Source organism: Lepidochelys kempii, chromosome 1 (assembly GCF_965140285.1).
Source record: "Lepidochelys kempii isolate rLepKem1 chromosome 1, rLepKem1.hap1, whole genome shotgun sequence".
Taxonomy (NCBI): Eukaryota; Metazoa; Chordata; order Testudines; family Cheloniidae; genus Lepidochelys; species Lepidochelys kempii.
The window spans coordinates 207,192,618-207,216,887 of NC_136380.1; the positions used below are offsets into that span (position 1 = coordinate 207,192,618).

Sequence of the window (24,270 nt, forward strand, 5' to 3'; positions counted from 1 at the left end):
AGAGACAAACACCTACAAGATCTCTGTCAAGCTTTCTTACAAATACAATACCCACCTGCAGAAGTAAAGAAACAGATTGATAGAGCCAGAAGAGTTCCCAGAAGTTACCTACTACAGGACAGGCCTAACAAAGAAAATAACAGAACGCCACTAGCCGTCACCTTCAGCCCCCAACTAAAACCCCTCCAACGCATTATTAAGGATCTACAACCTATCCTAAAGGATGACCCAGCACTCTCACAAATCTTGGGAGACAGGCCAGTCCTTGCCTACAGACAGCCCCGCAACCTGAAGCAAATACTCACCAACAACCACATACCACACAACAGAACCACTAACCCAGGAACTTATCCTTGCAACAAAGCCCGTTGCCAACTGTGTCCACATATCTATTCAGGGGACACCATCACAGGGCCTAATAACATCAGCCACACTATCAGAGGCTCGTTCACCTGCACATCCACCAATGTGATATATGCCATCATGTGCCAGCAATGCCCCTCTGCCATGTACATTGGTCAAACTGGACAGTCTCTACGTAAAAGAATAAATGGACACAAATCAGATGTCAAGAATTATAACATTCATAAACCAGTCGGAGAACACTTCAATCTCTCTGGTCACGCAATCACAGACATGAAGGTCGCTATCTTAAAACAAAAAAACTTCAAATACAGACTCCAGCGAGAAACTGCTGAATTGGAATTCATTTGCAAATTGGATACTATTAATTTAGGCTTAAATAGAGACTGGGAGTGGCTAAGTCATTATGCAAGGTAGCCTGTGTCCTCTTGTTTTTTCCTACCCCCCCCCCCCACAGATGTTCTGGTTTAACTTGGATTTAAACTTGGAGAGTGGTCAGTTTGGATGAGCTATTACCAGCAGGAGAGTGAGTTTGTGTGTGTATGGGGGTGGGGGGGATGTGAGAAAACCTGGATTTGTGCAGGAAATAGCCCAACTTGATTGTCATGCACATTGTGTAAAGAGTTGTCACTTTGGATGGGCTATCACCAGCAGGAGAGTGAATTTGTGTGAGGGGGTGGAGGGTGAGAAAACCTGGATTTGTGCTGGAAATGGCCCACCTGATGATCACTTTAGATAAGCTATTACCAGAAGGACAGTGGGGTGGGAGGAGGTATTGTTTCATATTCTCTGTGTATATATAAAGTCTGCTGCAGTTTCCACGGTATGCATCCGATGAAGTGAGCTGTAGCTCACGAAAGCTTATGCTCAAATAAATTGGTTAGTCTCTAAGGTGCCACAAGTACTCCTTTTCTTTTTGCAAATACAGACTAACACGGCTGTTACTCTGAAACCTGTCATATTTTCCACTATATTCCTACAAACAATTTTTAAAAAGGAAATGCCCACAGAGAAAACACTTTAAAAAAACCCACACCTCCAGCATATACTAACTCCCAACATTTCCTAAAATTGCATTATAATGCAGAACTTCAACTCTGACCTTAGACTTACCCATCAGAGAAGAACACAATATTCTGGTATGGAATGTCTAAAAGATATGTGTTGTTGTTGGAGTTAAGGTTTTGTGTTATAGTGTAATCATGGGAATTAGGATGTGTGTGTTGTGTTACTACACATGATAAAAGTGTAAGGGAGTTGTTTATAGAGGGGAGAAATCTGTCTGTGAAAATGGTGAATATGATGTTTGGTGGGGATAGAGAGAAAGAAGAATATTTTAACTGGATAATTCCTACTTTTAAGGGTTTGTGTGGGTGAGGAGAACTCTCTCCTTAGGCAACTTTAATAGATTTTAAATGTAAGTTTTTGTCTTTGTGAGAATTTATGTAAAGGTCCAAGTGTTTTTTCAAATTTTGAAATACACTTGTTAAGTATATCACATGTAGGACTAGTGGGACATAATAATATAATTATTTGCATTTCTGTAATGCCTGCCAGATTGTGCCCCAAGTTCCATGCACAGATCTCATGCCTTCTGCATGGAATGTGGTGGAATTAGCCTCATCCACAGCGTTGTTGTTGTTGTGATGTGCCTTTTACCCCGCTACCCGCACAGAACCACCATGTGGTCTATCCATAGGACTGGAATCTAAGTGTGGACTGAGCACGCAATGAGCAGCTCTGCGAGTTGAGATAGAAGGATGCACCTCTCCACCACATTATGACAACCAGGCATTTGCTAGATAGGTCAATGATTTTTCATAAGTTTCACAGAAAAAAGTTACATTTGGGAATCAGAAAATACATCTTTCTATTGCTTTATAGTATTTTAAGACTGAAGTGTACAAAGAATTATTTTATTTAAATTTATTTAAAGTTATGTTACAAAGAAGCAGGCAAACATTATCATTATCATATGTACATTATTTCAAAATCTTTGGCTTTATTCCTTATATTCTGAATTATTTTAGCAACCCAGCAATAAATTTTTCATCTATCACCATCTTTTTGGAATCCAAAACTAACAGATACAAGATTCCAGTTATATAAGTTGGAGTTTGAGCTGCTTAGCTTATACCGGTTGTTCCGTTTAATTTGTGTAGAGGCAGAAATGTTATGACAAGTAACATATTACAAAACAAGGTACAATATGACCTAAAAATATTTGTCGATGAATTGAAAAGGTCTTTAAAAGGGTTTTGAACTTTGTAAAGACTGTATAGTTTAACAGTAGCAATTGCATCTTTTAATATTTTAATTCAAAAATTTTGCTGGGAGGTTTTCTAGGTATTTAATATTTAGTCTTTTACAACATACAAAGCTGCATTTGTTCTTCTTTATAGGAAATTAGGAATTATCACACCAGGAAAGTCCAATTTACTATTTATATATAGGCCGTTCTCTGGTGCTTATCAAGGCTAGTATGCTTTCTCTCTGCCAGACCTGAACAGACCATTGTTTATTTAGTCCACTGTTCTGTCTCCTCATTATACTGGGACAGACCAGTGGTCCATTTAGTCTGATATCCTATCTCCTTAAGGTATCCAATGGTCTATTGTATTACAGAAATTAAATCCTTGAATGGCTAAGTGGGTCAATACCAAGGAGGAGTAGAAAGGTGGTATTTCTTCTGTATTCAGCATTTCTGTATAAAATATCTTAGTAATGGGAGACTGAGAACCTTCAGCATTGCAGCTTTCCAGAGTTCAAGTTTCTTTCCCTTTCTTTCCATGAGAGCTTTTCCGTTACGTTTGAATTACTTTGATGTTTTAGGTGTGGACAACCCACCACCACACACAAACAGAACAGACTCACTTTCTCACAGGTCTATATACAGCTATATGAAATCACATACACTCAAGTTTGGGGAAGAGGGTGCAGGAAGACTGGCCCCTCTACTTGGGTAGAATTAACTTTGTGGTATATTGTCTGAAGTGGTTGTGCTAGTGGTGAGGGGTCTGTCTCTGGATGGGAGGAGTATGGACTGCTGGATGTTTTTAACTTCTTTTGGTTTTGAGATTTTGCATTAGTTATGTCTGTGTAGATCAATCTTAACATACACATACTGTAGTGTTTTTGTGTATTAATTCCCCAGTTTATAGATTTAGATAATATCTCTGACACACCGATGGCTCCTTTCATGAAAAACCTGATCTCTCTCAAAGTGTCCAGTTGGATTAGTTGGTTACTTCCACAAAAATCCTTGTTTTATAGAAGAGGATGTTCAACAAAGCAATGGCTACTATGACCAAGGACAGGATCTTCATGAAAGTGTTCAGACAGCTCAAGAGCCCACATAAAGACTTCCAAATATGGAAGTAGATGACATATAACAAGCTATCCATTGTTACCCATTGTTCATAAATGTTCAGTTATACTGAAAAATACTGTAAAGGTTTTTCTTTTAATTAATAAAATAATTATGTATTTTTACACAGCTAAATCTCATTATGTATAACTTTTTAAAGGGTAGTTTTTAGAGGGACCTGAAAATGATGAGATTCAAAATGTGGTATTTGAAGGCCTATTTTTAATTAATGTAAATATATGTATATGTATAAACCTACTTTTCTCAGTGCTATGGGTCTCTCAAAATATTTCCACACACAAAAATAAACCCTTCAAAATCTGCATCTGTATTAGTGGTACAAATCCACCACCACAATTTCATTTTTTCTCTTTTTAAACACTATGGGATGAAAGGCATGACACAAATGTGAGATTATAGAGATGATCTATTATTGCTTTTTGTTTTTTGACACAGTGAACCATTTATAATCTTTTCTGGTGGACTATCCTATGACAAAGCTTGTCGAAGACCAAGTCTAACCATCATGCATGGAAAAGCTATTACGGTGCTTGAAATGGATCACCCTATAGTTGACTTTTTAACTCTTTGTGAAACACCATATCCAAATGGTGAGTGTATGAAGCTACAATAGTACAGTATTGTCAAAGAAGAGAAATGTTATTCGTTAAAAAATTATATGAAGTGGTCTTATCACAGAATTTAGTGTCCATACAGCATGATAAACAAGTTGGGGATCTCAGTTCCCAAAGGACAGTTCTCCATGTTACAAAAACCAACACCACAATTGACAGCAGCTGGACCCTTTGTTTGCAGTCTCCGCAGAAAGATCAAGAAATGAATGGGCTGAATTCCCCTCTTACCATGGTGTGGTGGGGGGAGGTGGGGAGTGGGGGGAAGGGGAGCTCCAAGTCACAGTTGACACACACTGATCAGTCAATGTAAGGAAGCTTACATTGCCACTACTCAGAAATAAATGGAGAGCTTAAGTCTCATGGCTTGGTCATTATATAATGCCTGCATCTGTAATTTTCACTCCATTCATCTGAAGAAGTGGTGTTTTACCCACGAAAGCTTATGCCCAAATAAATCTGTTAGTCTTTAAGGTGCCACCAGACTCTTTGTAGTCTCATGGCTGTAATTCTGGTGCTTTTCATGAACGTTAAGTCCTTAAATCAGCAAAGTGTTTAAGCTTGTGCTTAAATCCATCCCTTTTGAGCAAAGCACAAGCTTAATTAAGAATGTGCTGAAGGGTTTTGCTCTGCTGAACAGGGATGGACTGTTAAATTGAGGACTAAATTAACAGAAAAACTAAGAAGGGTGAGGGGTAGGGAAAGCTAAAAACCTATAAGAAATTAAGTCTGGTATCTTCAGCATAAAAGAGGGTGAGCAGAAATGTAGAAGAAACATTTAGCACGTAAATTAATAAAAATAAAACCTTGTTGAATAATTTGAATTAGTATAAAGCAAATATTTATTTCCAATGTCTAGTGAATGGAAGCTTCAATAATTGAATTAATGTATCTGGGCTGCCAATTCACTATGTTAAACTTAGTGGTGCTTCCATATTATGGATTCTTTTACTGATTTACACAGTAGTACATTTTTGTTTTATGTTAGTCTGTATTGTTCATAATCCAGTGTGTCAATATGCTACCACAGGATGTGCATTAATAGTAAACCACAAAGGGAAGAGCATTAGTTGATACATTCCTCAGGTTCATTCAGCCTTGTGCCTTCAACCATCTGAGGAGTTCAACCTTGCACATCATGTGTGAGAGAGAGAGCTACTGCACCTGAATTGATCACAAAATAGTAGATGCCTCCAGCAGTCTCACAACAAAATCATAACAATAATATTGCTACAAAAACCAATTTATGCAATGCATGTTTTAATTATGAAAAATACTTCCCAGTATATAAATAATGCCTTATACTTACTGTGTTAACTTTTTTCTTTCTTTCCTACTTTGTTTCCTTTATTATCTGGAACTCATTTCTGTTAAAAAACCCCAAACTTGGAACATCATAGTTTGGATACCAAGGTGATTGGCAACTTAGATAAAAATTCACTTTTACAAAGGAAAGTGGTGTAAGAGTGGTTAGAAGACCACAGTCTAAACTGCAAATGGCAGCTTGATATTTAGGAGGGGAGGAGGCAGTTTAAATCTTTGTCTTCTTTTTCAGCCCATTACACGCTATTCCTCCCGAACTCTGTTTGCAGTACAACTGCATCTCTTTCTTCACCTCCAGAGTGTACCTTCGTTATCTTTGTCTCCTCATTAACTCTCCCCAATTCACATTTTAAAATAATGGATCTAGTGAACTTTTTGCATTTGAGATTACAGCTGTGCACTATTGGGAGTTGGTGGACTGTGCATCTCAAGGAGTTGGTGGAATGTAGCTTTGGACAATCACTGCCCACAGAAAAGCTCTAATACCCATTAAACCTTTGCAGTCTATGATCACAAGGTCTATAACAAGGGTACCTCCCTGTGTGTGATGAGTAGATTCAGTGATAGAGTAACATACCCAGCTGCCTTCAGATGTCACCTGCTCCACTCCTTTATTTTTAATTCAACACCATGTTCGCATGCTATAATTATACCATGCTATTTTTGCTATATATGTTTATCAAAAATTACGTCGCCAAAACTACTTGTCATTGTGGGCCATCTACATCACTGTCTGACTCTAATCAAATGCCATCCTTTCTAATTGGCAAATCTGTCTTTAGTTATTATTCAGACTTCTATCTCAAATCATTTATTTAAAATACAATAATTGTTCAGGAGAGGATTATATAATTTGGCTAACTTGGTTAAAAGGCTTAACAGGAAAGCTCTGCATGTTTTTTGTGCTTGATTCCTCACTTTTAGAATTTCAAGAACCCTATGCTGTAGTTGTACTATTGGAAAAAGATCTCATTGTTGTTGACCTAACACAAAGCAAGTAAGTACAAAGTCTATATAAAACTGTTCCTGCTTCATAAATATATAGCTGATAATGTTGAAAGTCTATTCAAACTTTTCTTTTTTATTTTGCCGGTATAAAAACTTTACATTCACTGGAGGCAATTTTACCCTCGGATAATATAGGCCAGCGGGTTTTCCCATTTTTCTAAGGTAATATCTTATGTCCACACACGGTAGATGCTCCAAAATTATTAATATCTTCAGCACATCTAATTCTAATAATACTCATTCTTTCTCCTCTCCAGTCAATACTGACAGACCTGTTCAACAATATTTCACTAGGCGAGCATATATTCATTTGTCTGATTTTTCTACGTAAGTCAACTCAGTTACAGCAGTGTAAAACCTGGTGGAAGTGAAATCAGAATCAGGCCTTCTTCTTTGGGTTATTGTCCCTATGGGTGCTCTAGGTGAGGATGTGTGTGCACCCATGCACTCTCAATTGAAGATTTTTCTGTTATTAGTGCCTGTGGGTCTGCACCTACACTGTATGCCTCCATATGCTCCAGTATAAGGGCATATAGGGAGGAGTGGACCCACGTCACTCCAGTTCCTTCTCAACCACCTGTAATTATCGTTGGAGTTTTGAGGCATCTACTATCTAGCTAACGCAGTTATTCTTCTGCCACATTTTTAAGCTTAATTTTCATATGTAGTTTTAGTTTTTTTGCTGTTAATTTACCTTTATAGCACAATTTATGCTTTGAAGGGGGGTCTCCCCCCACTTCTTCCCCCCTTTTTCCTCTCTGGCCTTCTCGACTGGTGGCTTTTCTTGCAGAATATGCCCAAGAACCCAGGATTCAAGCCCTGCCAGATCAGTCACCAGTCACTTCTCAGTGATGGGCACTCCAGTTGCCTCCATTCTCTTAGAAAGACTCACGTCCCATCCAAGTGTAAGATCTGCTCTGGCTTAAAGACTGGCAAAAACTAAGGGAAGAAACTTCTCATTGAGTGCTCCCTTAGACCTGTGTGGTCAGTTCTGCCCTCCATCCTGTACATTAGACTCCGCTGCAGAGACTTCATCAGCTCCAGCTCTGACCTCTAGAAACCAGGGGACAACTTCAGTCTTTCAGAAAACAACCAAATGTAAGAGACCCATTCCTCTCCACTTAGATCTGTGAGTAGGGAGATTTGCGTCCTGCTGCAGATACTGATAAAGCTCCCACCAGATACCCCAGCACTGCTGAAAGAGACTTGTACAAAACCAGGTGCTGAGAAACTGTACCGAGAAACCCACTGTTGAGCAGTCTCAAGGTATGGACCCATTAGAACCAAGATTGGACTCTTACAGACAGAAGGACTCATTCAAGACTAAGGACTCTTCAAAGATGTAATCTTACCTAGTACCATCCACTGACAGCCAGTCCTCTCGAGAATGACTGGGGCATTCTCTGGTACCACCTCCAATATCGCTAAACTTATTTCATTGAGAGGAACACTTCCTGGACTCAATGGTACCTTTAAGGTTCCTCTCTCAAAGGACCTTCACATTATGGAGTACTTGTTTTCTCATCCCAGCCCTACCTTTCTTGTTGTTGATGCTGCCAATGAAAGAGTAGGAAACATCACTTCAAATCAGCACTGTCTGATAACAAGCATACGCATCTGGACCTCCTAGGGCTTAAGAGCCACTCATCAGCCTCTCTTCAGTTCCGAGTCACCAACTACCAAGTCCTGATGGCAAAATATGACTTAACCAACTATAGTAAATTTTCTTACTTTATTGAGTTTTTGCCTCGGGACAAGAGAGCAGTTTCAAGCTCTTATTACAGAGAGCTTATAACAATCATTCTGTTGTTAGATCTCAGGGACTGGTTCATGCAGCCATAAACCCACTGCACCAGTGCTTCCTCAGGTCTATAGTAAGTGCCGACCATTACCAGTACAGTCTCCTGTCTTTCAGCCTATTGACAGCCCCAACGGTCTTTACAAAGGTCCCCTCCATTGTCATGGCCCACAGTCAGCATTTGGGAATAGTCATTTTTACCTATCTGGATGACTGACTCCTCAAGTGCCATTCTTTTCTTGAAGTTCAATCTGACACTCAGAAGGCCCTAGCTCTATTCCACTGCCTAGGCCTTCACCTCAACATAGACAAATCAATCCTGATACCTGTACAGCTGTATTGGGGCCACCTTAGACTCTATGGTGGTCAGGGTGTCCCTACTTGCAGACAGGTTCATCATGATGTCTAACATGATCTCCACATTGCAGCAGAGCCCACAAACCATGGCAAGGGCATGTCTTCAGCTCCTGGGACACATGATGGCCTGCACATCTGTAACCCCCCATGCAAGATTGCACTGCCAGTGTCTTCAAGCCTGGCGCAAGACATCCTACACTCCCAACAATGAAGTGCTGTCCACAGAGGTGTTAGTCCCATGGATTGTACTCCACTCCCTCAATTGGTGAAAGGACCTTCAAAAAGTCTGCATGGGAACTGCCTTCTCATGTCTACCTGCCATACACATCATCGCTACAGGCTCCTGACTTCTAGGACGGGGTGCTCACCTACAAGATCATACTGCCCAAGGCAGGTGGACTCCTCAAGAGTTGTCACTACACATCAGTGCCCTGTCTTCACTTCCTACCTCTCAGCTATCTCCAATCAGTCAGAGTGATGTTGGACAACTGAGCAACAATGTACTATATAAACTGCCCAGGAGGAGCAAAATCACAATCTTTATGCGAAGAGTTGATAATGCTATGGAACTGGTTCTTAGCCCAGAAAATAGATATCTCAGTGATCTCTTTGCTAGAATCACAGAACGCCATCACAGATTCACTGAGCTGAATTTTCCATCAAGACCACAAGTGGGAGCTGACCAATGTTGCCTTTCAAGAAATCTGTCTTACATGGCATCTTCCGCACCTTCCAACTCAAAATGCTGCTTATCAAGTGGGGAACATGGCACAACTCCCTGGAAGACATTATCCTTGCCTCTTGGCACCCAGGTCTGTTATACACATTCCCTCAGACTCCATTGATCCACAAAGCCCTGCTCAAACTGAAACAAGAAAAAAAAAACAGTTATCATTTTCATAGCTCCCACATGGCGGAGACAGGTGTGGTTCCTAACCCTGACCCATCTGATGACATGTCCATCTCTGCACCTTCCCCTGATGACACACCTCCTGATCCAGGAATCAGGCTCCATAACCCACTCCAACCGATCAGCCCTGCCTCTCAGGTCTTGACTTCTCGGTAGTTCTTGGATGTAGAGCAGAAATGTTCTCCTGAAGTTCAGTTGTTTCTGTTAAATAGCAGGAAATCTACTACATGAAGGATTTACCAGCAGAAGTAGAAATCTGGTGCACCCAACATTCTGTATCTCCTGCCAATTCTCCCCAGGCATACATCTTCGACTAGGCACTAACCTTCAAATCTCTCGGTCTTTCCCTGAACTCTGTTAAGATTCATTTATCTGTCATTGCAGCATTCCACCCACCATTCAAGGGTGTCTTTGTCTTGCACATCCTAGACAACAAGATTCCTTAAAGGGCCTCCTTAATCTGTTCCATCCAGTGTGGGACCCTACCCCACACTGGCACCATAATTTAGCACTTAACACATTAAAAGGACCTCCCTTTGAGCCTATGGCAACCTACTTGCTATTCCATCTGTCCTTCAAGATTTTGTTTCTTGTAACAATCACCTCAGCCAGAAAGATGGGAACTAGTAGCTCTCATGGCTGACCCTCCATATTACAATTTATCCAGACAAAGTTATGTTGCATCACCACCTTCACTTCCTCCCTGAAGTGTCATCAGAGTACCACACCAATCAGGATATTCATCTGCTGGTATTTTACCCCAAAACCCACTCATCCAGAGAAGCGATGAGTCTCCATATACTGGACATAAGATGAGCCCCAGCTTTTACTCTTCACAGAACTAAACCCTTCGGGGTATCCCCCCAGACTCTTTGTTTCCTTTGCCAAGAGAAACTAACTAACTGGGTATTGGAGTGCACTTTGCATTGCTATGAGTCCTCTGGGATGCAATCCCCTCCTAGAGTCATTGCTGACTCTACCAGATCTCAATCTGTTTCCGTTGCCCTCCTTAGGAATGTACCCATCAAGGACGTTTGAAAGGCAGCCAGCTGGTACTCCATTTCATGTTTTCACTGCCTTATGCCCAACTTCATGCCTCCAGTGCGAATGCAGTCTTTGGTGAAGGTGTTCTATACTCCATACTGGGTCCATCTCTTCAGCACTTTCTTCCACATTAAGGTACTATTCAGGAGTCTCCTCATTATTGGGATGCTGGAATTGGATGACAGGGATTGGTTCACTAGATAATTACCCTGTTCTGTTCATTCCCTCTAAAGCATTTGGCATTGGCCACTGTCAGAAGACAGGAAACTGGGCTAGATGGACCATTGGTCTCACCCAGTAAGGCCATTCTTATGTTCATGTGGAGCACCCACAGGGACATTAACTCAAAGAAGGAGGAGACATTACTTACTTTGTACAGTAACTGGAGTTCTTTGAGATGTTTTGTCCCTATGAGTGCTCCACTACCCACCCTCTTTTTCCTCCTGCTTCAGAGATTTAGCATGCTCTGAGTTGAGAGGAACTGGAGTGGCACAGGTCTGCTCCTCCCTATATTCTCTCATACCCCGGAGCATGAGGAGGCCTGCAGTGCAAGCCCACAGGAACTACTAACAGAAATATCTCTGATCAAGAGTGCATGGGCACACTGATATCCTCACATGGAGCACCCATAGGGACAAAACATTTTGAAGAACTCCAGTTACTGAACAAGGTAAGTAACCTCTCCTTGTGCATTTTTCATTTATGAATGACATTCTATGCTTATTGTTGCTCTAAGTGTGAGGCATTACTCCTTATCTTGACAGATAAAGCTAATACAAGTGAACAGCAATTAAATTGAGGGCTGACTTGTCTGCAATTGCTTCAACAGTACAAACCATGGAGAATTAATATTCCACTGTCAAATTGAGTAAAATTGTTTATTATGAGACATGGTTACTAATACAGTATGTCTACAGCATAATTTTATGGACAATTCTTGTCTTTAAGTTGGCAGCTGGTATCAAGTGGAGTGCCCCAAGGGTCGGTCCTGGGGCCAGTTTTGTTCAATAGCTTCATTAATGATCTGGAGGATGGCATGGAGTGCACCGTCAGCAAGTTTGCAGATGACACTAAACGGGGAGGAGTGGTAGATACACTGGAGGGTAGGAATAGGATACAGAGGGACCTAGACAAATTAGAGGATTGGGCCAAAAGAAATCTGATGAGGTTCAACAAGGACAAGTACAGACTAGGGGCCGAGTGTCTAGGCAGCAGTTCTGCAGAAAAGGACCTAGGGGTTTCAGTGGACAAGAAGCTGGATATGAGTCAACAGTGTGCCCTTGTTCTCAAAAAGGCTAACGGCATTTTGTATAAGTCGGAGCATTGCCAGCAGATGGAGGGATGTGATCATTCCCCTCTATTTGACATTGGTGAGGTCTCACCTGGAGTACTTTGTCCAGTTTTGTGCCCCACACTATAAGAAGGATGTGGAAAAATTGGAAAGAGTCCAGCTGAGGGCAACAAAAATTATTAGGGGGCTGGAACACATGACTTATGAGGAGAGGCTGAAGGAACTGGGATTATTTAGTCTGCAGAAAAGAAGAATGAGGGGGGATTTGATAACTGCTTTCAACGACCTGAAAGGGGGTTCCAAAGAGGATGGATCTAGACTGTTCTCCGTGATAGCAGATGACAGAACAAGGAGTAATGGTCTCAAGTTGCAGTGGGGGAGGTTTAGGTTGGATATTAGGAAAAACTTTTTCACTAGAAGGGTGGAGAAGCACTGGAATGCGTTACCTAGGGTGGTGGTGGAATCTCCTTCCTTAGAGGTTTTTAAAGTCAGGCTTGACAAAGCCTGGCTGGGATGATTTAGTTGGTGATTGGTCCTGCTTTGATCAGGGAGTTGAACTAAATGACCTCCTGAGGTCCCTTCCAACCCTGATATTCTATGATTCTTTTATTCTAATTGTAATATAAATCATATGTTATTGATTATAGCATTCAGAAAACATATGTAATATTTATGTTTTATAGGGAAGATTCTAGAGATGTGGGGAAAAATTAGAACCTAATCCTGCAAACCTTTACTCACACAAGTAGTCCCATTGACTTTAGCAGGACTACTTATGTGACTAAAAACTGACAAGACGAAGGACTGCAGTTATGGTACCTTAATTTTGTCACCTTTATTGGCTTTATTGGTAAATTTTATTCTTGGGATTAAAAACAATAAATATGTTTTAAAGAAAATATGAAATAAGGAAAATAGCATGTATTATGAATAATGATAGTTTTAATTTAGATAAATTTGCTTTTGTTTTATATACTTTAATATTTAAGAAAATCTAATATTACTTCATGTGTCACAATGATACTAATAAATTGTCTTCCTCCATTAGTTTTCCAATCTTTGAAAATCCTTATCCCATTGACATTCATGAGTCACCAGTTACCTGTACAGAATATTTTGCTGATTGTCCTCCAGATTTGATTCCCGTGTTGTATTCTGTAGGAGCTAAACATAAAAAGCAAGGATACAGCAATAAGGTAAAAAAAAAGTACATTTTATTTATGAAGAGAGTTTAATTGTAAAAATCTAAACTGTGTACTAATCTTCTGGAAAATGATTTTCATTGTGTGTCTTCTCACATTAATACTCATATTAAAATAAGATAAAGGGATATCACCAATTTGAAACTCATATTTCTATCTCAAATTTTTTCCTTTATTGTAGTTACAAGTAACATCTGAGATTATTATAACTGAAAGATGTTATCGGGGAAAAGATTTTTCACTATTTTTTTCAGTTTGTTTACTCTGTGCATTTGACAGCATGCATGCACAGAAAATTTCACTCTCATCTGAGTAAAGTCAATTGGGCTCTGATGCTGCAATTGGTTCTATGTAGGCACTCAGATCCCTGTTCCCACATGATGCTCCACTGACTTCAGCGGGGTACTATGAGAGAGTATGTTCCATCCTTGCAGACCTCGTTGCAGGATCATGGGTCCTTTCTGAGAATTTGCAAGTAAATCTGTTAATTAGTTTGAGGTAAAATTTATTCAAAATGGGTCTTTTAAGAAATTTAGCTCCTGGTATCAGACTGTTTTTTCGTCTCTGCTGTTTTCAGTAATGAAACAACACAAACCCTCCAAACTTCCCATGTGGTTAAAACTCACAGAAACCTGATGCATTGTCTGCATTTGCAAATTTTTGTTTTTAGAATTAATGATATTTTTTAGCCATTATTGCCACCATTTAAAAAAAGTACGTTCTGATTTACATATATTTGCATAAATGTACATAAATATAAATGCATTTGTATAACTCTAAATAAATGTGTCATGTTGCCAATTTTTCCTACTCACACCCACATCCTGAATTAATTCTCCCAGTCACTTACTCCAGTTCGTTTCTACCCACACACACACAACTCCCCAGACACTTCACCACCTACCTCCATTCATTCCACACTTGCCCATCTGCTCATTCTGCACATCCATCCCCCCACTCCACACCCATCCATTCCACATCAGCCAGGATGATCCCAGCCATTTTCCAGGCATCTATACTGTACGTACATCTTCGCTCATTCAGCACACCTTCCCCCCCACACTCACTCTCTCACACACACCCTTCTCTCTCTCTCTCTCTCTCACACACACACACACACACACCCCTCTCTCTCTCACACACACACACACACACACACACTAATTCCATCCTCCCTGGGAGCAGTTGAGCAGGCGAGGGAAGAGCATAGTTATAGCCCTAGTTATTTATAAGCAAAGCCCTGGGCAGTCCTGTCCCTACCAATCAATACCCCAAGTTCATGACTTTCCATTTCTATACTTGTCTCTCTGTTCCCTAGGCAAGAAGCTCCCACAACCCTAGTCCCCTTGCAACCAGTTCTCCTCCTTGAGAAAGAGAGAGGGAAAAAAGCAAATGTGTCTTTAAAAATCAGTTTAATCTAATTTGGAACTACAGGCATTATTATGCATGTCAGAATAGTATGGTTATTGCATGGTTTCTCTACAGGATGGAGTTAAATTTGTTCAGGTGCTCTAAACTGCATTTCCATACCTCAGCATGTGATGGTTTCTTTTAAGTTTAACTGTAACTCAGAATTTCCTGGATTTATAGCACTTGGTTTGGGACTAATTACAACACCTCTGTAATGTTTTAACCCTTAAATTACTGATATGTGCTTTTAATCCTAACTCCATTTTAAAATAGTTTTTAACCAGGAATACATATATTTCTGGTAACTGGGTGCAGCTGTCTTGCCTTCTTTTTCTTGAACTCCTACGGGAGCTTGACTGGGAAGACATTGTCTTCCTTTCCCATGGAAACTGGTATGTGCAGGAATCATGATCAAGACAGTCCTCTTTATGGTCTTTAAGATTATATGCTGCCTTAGCAAAGAAGGCAAGAACTAAATTGACTTTGGAGGCTGAATTCTCCTCCCATCCCTATAGCTGGTTATCTCAGTGAAGGCTTTTGTTGATTAACTCAAAGTGCAAAGTAATGCACATTGGAAAACATAATCCCAACTAGACATATAAAATGATGGGGTCTAAATTAGCTGTTACCACTCAAAAAAGAGATCTTGGAGTCATTATGGATAGTTCTCTGAAAACATCCACTCAATGTGCAACGGCAGTCAAAAAAGCGAACAGAATACTGAGAATAATTAAGAAAGGGATAGATAATAGGACAGAAAATATCATGTCGCCTCGATATAAATCCATGGTATGCCCACATCTTGAATTCTGTTTGCAGATGTGGTCGCCTCATCTCAAAAAAGATATAGTGGAATTGGAAAAGGTTCAGAAAAGGACAACAAAAATTATTGGGGTATGGAACGGCTTCTGTATGAGGAGAGATTAATAAGACTGGGACTTTTCAGCTTGGAAAAGAGATGGCTAAGGGGAGATATGATTGAGGTCTATAAAATCATGACTGGTGTAGAGAAAGTAGATAAGGAAGTGTTGTTTACTACTTCTCATAACAGAGTAACTAGGGGGGGTCACCAAATGAAATTAATAGGCAGCAGGTTTAAAACATATAAAAGGAAGTATTTCTTCACAGAGCACACAGTCAACCTGTAGAACTCCTTGCTGGATGATGTTGCGAAAGCCAAGACTATAACAGGGTTCAAAAAAGAACTAGATAAATTCATGGAGGATAGGTCCATCAATGGCTATTAGCCATGAAGAGCAGGAATGGGGTCCCTAGTCTCTGTTTGCCAGAAGCTGGGAATGAGCGACGGGGGATGGATCAGTTGATGATTACCTCTTCTGTTCATTCCCTCTAAGGCACCTGGCACTGGCCACAGTCGGAAGACAGGATACTGGGCTAGATGGACCTTTGGTCTGACCCAGTAGGGCCATTATTATATTCTTATATTCTTATGATTGAGGCACATTGACAAAGCAGCGTTCAAAAGTTTGCACAGCTGCATTTTGTCTAATCTAAGGCCCCAATCCTGCGTTTGGATCCTCGCAAGAAGACTGTTATGCCTATACAGAGACCTGTTGAAGCCCCAAGGGTCAGCCCGTGTGAATCCAATAGAAGGATCAATTGATTGTTTATTATTCCTTCCTCCATCCCTTATTATAAAGAATTTCAGTCTGAAAAGCTGTTAATTCAGAACCTTCCACTAGACCACACAAATATTTAATGATTGTTTTAAAAATCTCTATGCTTTTAGGACAGATAATATTATAAACAATAAATTAGAAGTTGCATCTACATAAATGTATTTAAAAATTATCAAGATAATGTTACAACCTTGTCTTCATTTTTATAAATTAGGTATAATTTGTTATGATGTTATTCATTTAAAAATGTGCAGTCCACAGGACCATAAGAAATAACTCTTTTCTGTGAACTCTTGTAATTGTGTTTAGGAATGGCCAATCAGTGGGGGAGCATGGAACCTAGGAACACAGACATATCCTGAAATTATTATTACAGGGTAAGAACACAACAGAAGGTTTGTGCTTTTACAAACGTTAATATCTTGAACTTTTAATGATGTACATCTATAGGTCAGCCCTACCCATCTCACAATATAGGTGGCTGACTAGGGCATCTGAATATGAACACTCTAACTTCATTACATAACAGAAATTTATATTCTTTTAGGGTGAAATTCCCCCCAGTCCAGAGGGCCTACAGAAGTACTTATGCAGCACTTAAGCTTAATAATAAAGTCTTAAGTAGAATATAGAGCCTTGTGCTCAAGATAGGGTTACCAATTCTGGTTGGACATATTTCTGGAGGTTTAATCACATGACATAATAGTTAATTTATATTAATCTTTAATTCTTGGAGACTCCAGGATGATCCTGGAGGGTTGGCAACGCTAGCTCAAGGATAGGAACCATGGACTGAGACTGCAAGCTAGTAAGGGTCCTGTATACCCCTGAAGAGGGGATCTAAATATCCCCAGGAAGGTGTGGCCAATGCAAGAGAGTGCTGTAGTCTTCAGTGGGTATTAGGGAGGAAGAAATAGCATTAGAAGGGCAGAGAGCCAAGAGTACCACAAGCATTTCTGCAGGGGTGGTTTTGTGGTTTATTGGGGGCGCTGTGGCTGGATTGGCGATGGAACCCATTTAGTGTTAATCTCCCATAATTTGTTTGAGTGCTGTGCATTGGTGTGAATTTTACCTTTCAAGCTAGATTGTGTCTGTAATACACAGCATTGCAGTAGAAGAGGGTGGAGGGGGCAGGGAATCACATTTCAGTGACAGACTCAGGAACAATTCTGGATGACTCAGATGCGTGAGTGGAGAAATATTTACAGTATTAAAGTATTCTGTGGTTTTAAGCACTCATCATGAGTACCAACTCTTGGAATAAGTTTTATTTATTGAGAAATGCCACCCATGTAGAAGTATGAATTTTGTCCATATTGGGATTACTCATCATTTTTCTCCTACTGATAATTCACTTTTTAATTGCCTGTTTTATTTATCCATAGAATGTTAATTACAAAGCATAAGTTTGGATGTGAATTGGTTTGTGCTAACTGCTACAAAATCACGTATTTTACCAAGATAAGCAGCTTGATAGCCAGACATTTTCTTATAGACATAGTTATGAAGAACTAAGGATTAGAGCTGGGCAAAATTTTTTGTACAAAACATTTTTTCAATGAAAAATGTAGATTCGGTGACACCAAAATGTTTTCTGAATTCATGTCGGTTTCACCATATTGGTTTGGTATGAAAAACCTTTAAAAAATCCAAAATTCATTTCAACATTTTAAAAACAATATCTTTAGGTTTTTTGGTTCAAAATGACTTTTTGTTTCATAATTTACTTTTATTAAAAAAATAAAAAACTTTAAAAAAATGCTTGAAACCAAACTAAAGCGTTTCATTTCAGGTCAACAAACTGTTTCATTGAACCCCAAATATTTTTATTTTACTTTTTGATTTGCTGACAGTTTTGAAAATCTCATTTTCCGTTTGATCCAAAATGATTTTTTTTCCACTTTTTTAGAATTGCCAAAGAACAAAAACAGCTCTACCAGGGATATGATTAATCTCTTAAATTTCTAATTGATTAATACACAAATATGACTGTATTGGAATATGTTGAACTTTGTTTCACGAACTAGCATAAATGTTGGATAACTGTTTGTAAGGCGATATTTCTTCAAATACAATTTCAAAGTCATATGGGGCCACAATATCATCTAGTCCAGCAGTTCTCAAACTGTGGGTCGGGACCCCGAAGTGGGTCATGACTCCGTTTTAATGGGGTCGCCAGGGCTGGTGTTAGACTTGCTAGAGTCCGGGGCCAAAGCTCAAGCCCCACCTCCTGGGGCCAAGGGCTTCAGCCCTGGGCGGCAGGGCTCAGGTTAAAGGCCCCACGCCTGGGGCTGAAGCCCTTGGGCTTCGGCTTTGGCCCCCCAACCCGGGGCAGCAGGGCTCGGGTGTGCTCAGGTTTTAGTCCCTCCTCATGGGGTTGTGTTGTAATTTTTGTTCTCAGAAGGGGGTTGCAGTGCAATGAAGTTTACGCCTCTCCTCCCCACGTACATATACTAGCCACCCAGCTCTAAAGGCAGCAATATGCCAGCAGCAGCACAGAAGTGTCAATATCACTTTTCACAGCTAACTTAGTGCCCCATTGCCACCCTTATTTCTGCGTTGCTGCTGCCACCCCAGGGCTGACAGTCAGAGCCCCACCACCTCCAGGTGAGGGTTGCAGTGAGGAAGGAGAGCCTGAGCTTGGACTGCCTCCCAGTGAGGAACTGGGGGAGGGGGGGAGAGCCCGAGCTTGGGTGGCGGAACTCTGGCTGTCCCCTTTATCCACGCTTCCCATGTATGCAAGGCCCTTCTGCACGAGCCCCAGCAACACAGGGCTGATAGCCAAAGCTCTTAAAAAACCAAAGAAACACACACAGTTTGTGCCTCCCTTGACACATTCCTGTGCCTCCTTTGGAAGTCTTGCCCCATAGTTTGAGAACCACTGGTCTAGTCCCACCTGTGTATCACAGGCTACCACCACCACCCAGCCACCCTCACACGAGCCCCAACAACTGAAATTGGACTAAAGTATTACAGCCCACAGGCATGGGTGGCACGTGAACCGCCTGCTTAGGATGGCTAGCCTCCAGTTCCACCCCTTCTGCCCGAGGCCCAGCTCCTTCTACCCGCCGAAGTCCCGAGCCCCCCACTGCAGCTGCTGGCCCACCAGCCCCAGCCATGGGCCACCCTGGCCAGCCCGCCTTAGTGCCCCCAGCCCTGGAGCGCCGAGCAGACCCAGCACCCTGCTGCCCCTGCCAGCCTGCCCTAGCCTCAGCCCCCATCCACTTTAGGGAAGAGGAGCAGCCTGGGCTTGGACCGCGGGAAGCAGGAGCGGGCCTCGGAGTGGAGTATGGATGGGGCTGCAGTTTTAATCGTACTGTTACACAATAGATTACCAATTGAAATTTATTAAATATTTTGGATATTTTTCTACATTTTCAAATATATTGATTTCAATTACAACACAGAATATAAAGTGCACAGTGGTCACTTTATATTATTATTTTTATTACAAATATTTGCACTGTAAAAATGATAAAAGAAATAGTATTTTGCAATTCACCTCATAGAAGTACTGTAGTACAATCTATTGCGAAAGTGCAACTTATAAATGTAGATTTTTTTTGGTTACATAACTACACTCAAAAACAAAACAATGTAAAACTTTAGAAAATTTTTCAATTTACCTAATATAAGAACTGTAGTGCAATCTCTTTATCATGGAAGTTTAACTTACAAATGTGGAATTATGCATTCAAAAATAAAACAATGTCAAACTTCAGAGCCTACAAGTCCACTCAGTCCTACTGCTTGTTCAGCCAATAGCTAAGAAAAACAAGTTTGTTTCCGTTTATGGGAGTTAATGCTACCTGCTTCTTATTTACAATATCACCTGAAAGTGAGAACAGGTGTTTGCATGGCACTTTTGAAGCTGGCGTTGCAAGGTATTTACATGCCAGATATGCTGAACATTCATATGCCCCTTCATATTTCAGCCACTGTTCCAGAGGCCATTCTTTCATGCTGATGATGCTCATTAAAAAATAATGTGTTCATTAAATTTGTGATTGAACTCCTTGGGGGAGAGTTGTATGTCTCCTGCTCTGTGTTTTACCGGCATTCTGCCATATATTTAATGTCATAGCAGTCTCAGATGATGACCCAGCACATGTTTGTTTTAAGAACACTTTCACTGCAGATTTCACAAAATGCAAAGAAGGTACCAATGTGAGATTTCTAAAGATAGCTACAGCACTCAACCCAAGGTTTAAAAATCTGAAGTGCCTTCCAAAATCTGAGAGGGATGAAGTGTGGAGCATGCTTTCAGCAGTCTTAAAAGAGCAACACTCCAATGCAGAAACTACAGAACCCGAACCCCTCAAAAATAAAATCAACCTTCTGTTGGTGGCATCTGACTCAGCTGATGAAAATGAACATGCGTCGGTCCTCTCTGCTTTGGCTCGTTATCAGGCAGAACCCATCATCAGCATGGATGCATGTCCTCTGGAATGGTGGTTGAAGCATGAAGGGACATATGACTCTTTAGCACATCTGGCATGTAAATACCTTGCAACCCCAGCTACAACAGTGCCATGCAAACGCCTGTTCTCACTTTCAGGTGACATTGTGAATAAGAAGCTGGCAGCATTATCTCCTGCATATGTAAACAAACTTGTTTGTCTGAGCGATTGGCTGAACAAGAAGTATGACTGAGTGGACTTGTAGGCTCTAAAGTTTGACATTTTATTTTTGAATACATAATTCTACATTTGTAAATTCAAGTTTCATGATAAAGAGATTGTACTACAGTACTTATATTAGGTGAATTGAAAAATACTATTTCTTTTATTTTTACAGTGCAAATATTTATAATAAAAATAAATATAAAGTGAGCACTGTGCACTTTGTATTCTGCATTGAAATTGAAATCAATATATTTGAAAATGTAGAAAACATCCAAAAATATTTAAATAAACGGTATTCTATTATTGTTCAACAGCAGTTGTGATTAATTTTTTTAATCACTTGACAGCCCTAGTAGATTTTTGTTTGTTAATAACTGCACTTAAAAACAAAACAATGTAAAACTTTAGCACCTACAAGTCCACTCAGTCCTACTTCTTGTTCAGACAAACGAGTTTGTTTACATTTATGGAGATAATGGTGTCCACTTCTTATTTACAATGTCACCTGAAAGTGAGAACAGGTGTTTGCATGGCGCTGTTGTAGCCGGTGTTGCAAAGTATTTACGTGCCAGATATGCTAAACATGCTTCAACTTGTAGATTGCACTTTCTTTTTTCTTTTTTTACAGTGCAAATACTTGTAATAAAAAATAATAATATAAAGTGAGCGCTGTGCACTTTATATTCTGAGATGTCATTGAAAGCAATATATTTGAAAATGTAGAAAAACATCCAAAATATTTATAATAAATTTAAATGGGTATTCTGTTATTGTTTAACAGTGCAGTTAAAACTGATGAATCACAATTCATTTTTTAATCTTGCGATTAATCACAATTAATTTTGTAAACATTTGACAGCCCTAGTGAAAACGCTACAGGGTAGCTGCTAATCTGACCTGGGGGAAAATTCATTCCCAGCCCACATATGGTGATCACTTAGACCCTGAGCATGTGAGCAAACTCTGGTCAGCCAAGCACCTGAGATGGAGAATGCTCAGTGCCATCTCAGAACACTGGCCTATCCCGTCCCATTTCCAGCCATGGCCATCTCTGATGCTTCAGAGGAATATATTGTGGGAGTGAAGGAAATCCCTTCCTGACACCTGCAGGTGAGCAGCTGAAGCCCTGAAGCATGAGTTTTAGGAACATAAGGCGTAAACTGGAAGTGATCCCCGGGCTGTTGAACCCTGCCCTGCACCATCACAAGTAACCCCATCATACAATTGCACTTATAAATTTGTCAGGCTCTCTCTTAAAACTAATTAATTTGTTCGTCCCCATGACTTCTATTGGGAGACTATTTCATAACCTCACTCCTCTGATGGTTAGAAACCTTCTTCTAAATTTCAGCCTGATTTGTTCATCGCCAGTTTATACCCATATGTTTTTATGCCAACATTGTCCTTTAGCTTAAATAGTTCTTTACCTTCCTACATGTTTAGCTCTCTGAGATATTTATAGAAAGCAATCGTATCCTCTCTGTCTTCTTTTTGCTAAGCTAAACGAGCCAAGCTCTTCCAGCCTTCTCTTATAAGATAAGCCCTCCATTATCCTGATTCCATTACCATGATCCTCCCTTAACCCTAGCAGCTCTTCTCTGCACCTCTCCCAGTTTGAATTAATCTTTCTTGAACATGGATGACCAGAACTGTGCAAAGTATTCCAAACAAAGTTTTACCAGAGCCGGATACAGTGGCATTAATACTTCTCTGTCTCTATTGAAAATGCCTCACCTGATGCATCCTGGGATTGTATTTGTGTTTACCCCACAGCCACATCACATTTGTGGCTCATAGTAATCTGTGAATTACCCTCACACCCAGTTCTCTTTCCTTCTCTATTGCTTCAACTGATGAGCCCCCAGCTTGTAGCAGAAATTCTTATTATTAGTCCCTAAGTGCATGACCTTGAACTTTGTACTATTTAATTTCATCCCATTTCTATCACTCCCATCTTCAGGGTGATCCAGATCTTCCTGTATAATGTTCCGATCCTCCTCTGTACTGACAATGCCTCCCAACTTTGTATTGTCAGCACATTTCATTAGCCCGCCTTCCTTTTATGCCAAGGTCATTAATGAAAATATTGAATCAAATTGGTCCCAAGATTGATCCCTGAGGAGCTCCATTAGTAACCTCCCTCCAGTCTGATAGTTCACCTATTAGCACAATTTGTTGCCTTCTCCCATTTAGCCAGTTCCTTAGCCACCTTACAATTCTTGTACAACTCCCCACTTTCATTTAACTAATATTTTCTCGTGTGGTACCATATCAAATGCTTTACTGTGACCTAGTGTGGCAGAATCTGGCCCTAACAGGGGTTATATAAAATGGATCTCTAAATAAACAGTGATTTTCAAAAAGAAGAGTCCTCTCATGACACAGTTTTAAATAAAAACTAATTTACAGGCCACTTCAGAGACTCTATTCTGTGATATATGTGTCATGTATTAAAAGTCTGGAAATTTCTCTTAACAATGCTTTTTAAAAAGTCTTTTATCTGTGAGCTTTTCAGTTTAAAAACGACTATTGTTAAAGTGTGTGTGAGAGCTCTCTTCTATAAAAGATTAAAATTATTATTATGCAAAATCCTAGACAACAGTCACTTGTTTAGTAACAATAACTGTAGTAACATATGGTCAATGTGTACTTCTTTTGGTATGTGTGTACACTACAAATCAATTAAACTGATTTAGTCTATTTACATTGAATTAATTACCCTTCTAATATAGATATAAATTGCATCATTGCAATGTAATAGTTAACTTCAAGGTTAGACTACACTGTAAGAATGATGGAAAGGTCACCTGAGTACTGTATTATATAATAAATACAGTGACTCATTTCTGCTGTTTGTATTTTCAGTAACTGAGGGTTGAAATTATATGTAGCTATATCTTGTTTTAACCAACATTTAATTTTTTTTAAGTCATGCAGATGGATCGATAAAGTTTTGGGATGCCTCTGCCAGTAAGTTTTTAAACTTCCCTTTCTCATAGAATTAACAAATTATAGTATATAACAATATTGGGAGAGAGGGGGAATTATTTAAGATGGTGGTATCAGTAAGCAAGTAAGAGTAATGGGTGAAATTAAGAAAATAATCATTAGGCTGAATATTAGTAAGAAAAAATTGTGGCAGTAGGATATAAGACTGTAGAATAGTCTCCCAGGGGGAGTGGTGGAAAGGTCAGAACTTGGACATTGAATACTAAAGTGGACAAAGCCCTCTAAAATATGCAGTAGGAGATAATCCTGCAGTGGATCAGAGAGTTAGGACTAGGCTAGATCTAATGGGTC

The 24,270-nt window shown here is 40.0% G+C and overlaps 1 protein-coding gene across 12 annotated transcripts in view; it reads left to right on the top strand.

The window, feature by feature from the left end:
* Positions 1 to 24,270, top strand: part of STXBP5L (syntaxin binding protein 5L) — a 440,505-nt gene that overhangs the window by 289,863 nt on the left and 126,372 nt on the right. For all 12 annotated transcript variants that reach the window (XM_078848433.1, XM_073309722.2, XM_078848419.1 and 9 more), the window contains 5 exons: positions 4,187 to 4,341; positions 6,610 to 6,682; positions 13,142 to 13,289; positions 16,655 to 16,722; positions 23,900 to 23,940. In XM_078848433.1, coding sequence (XP_078704559.1) covers positions 4,187 to 4,341; positions 6,610 to 6,682; positions 13,142 to 13,289; positions 16,655 to 16,722; positions 23,900 to 23,940 — 485 coding nt within the window. The remainder of the gene's footprint in view (positions 1 to 4,186; positions 4,342 to 6,609; positions 6,683 to 13,141; positions 13,290 to 16,654; positions 16,723 to 23,899; positions 23,941 to 24,270) is intronic.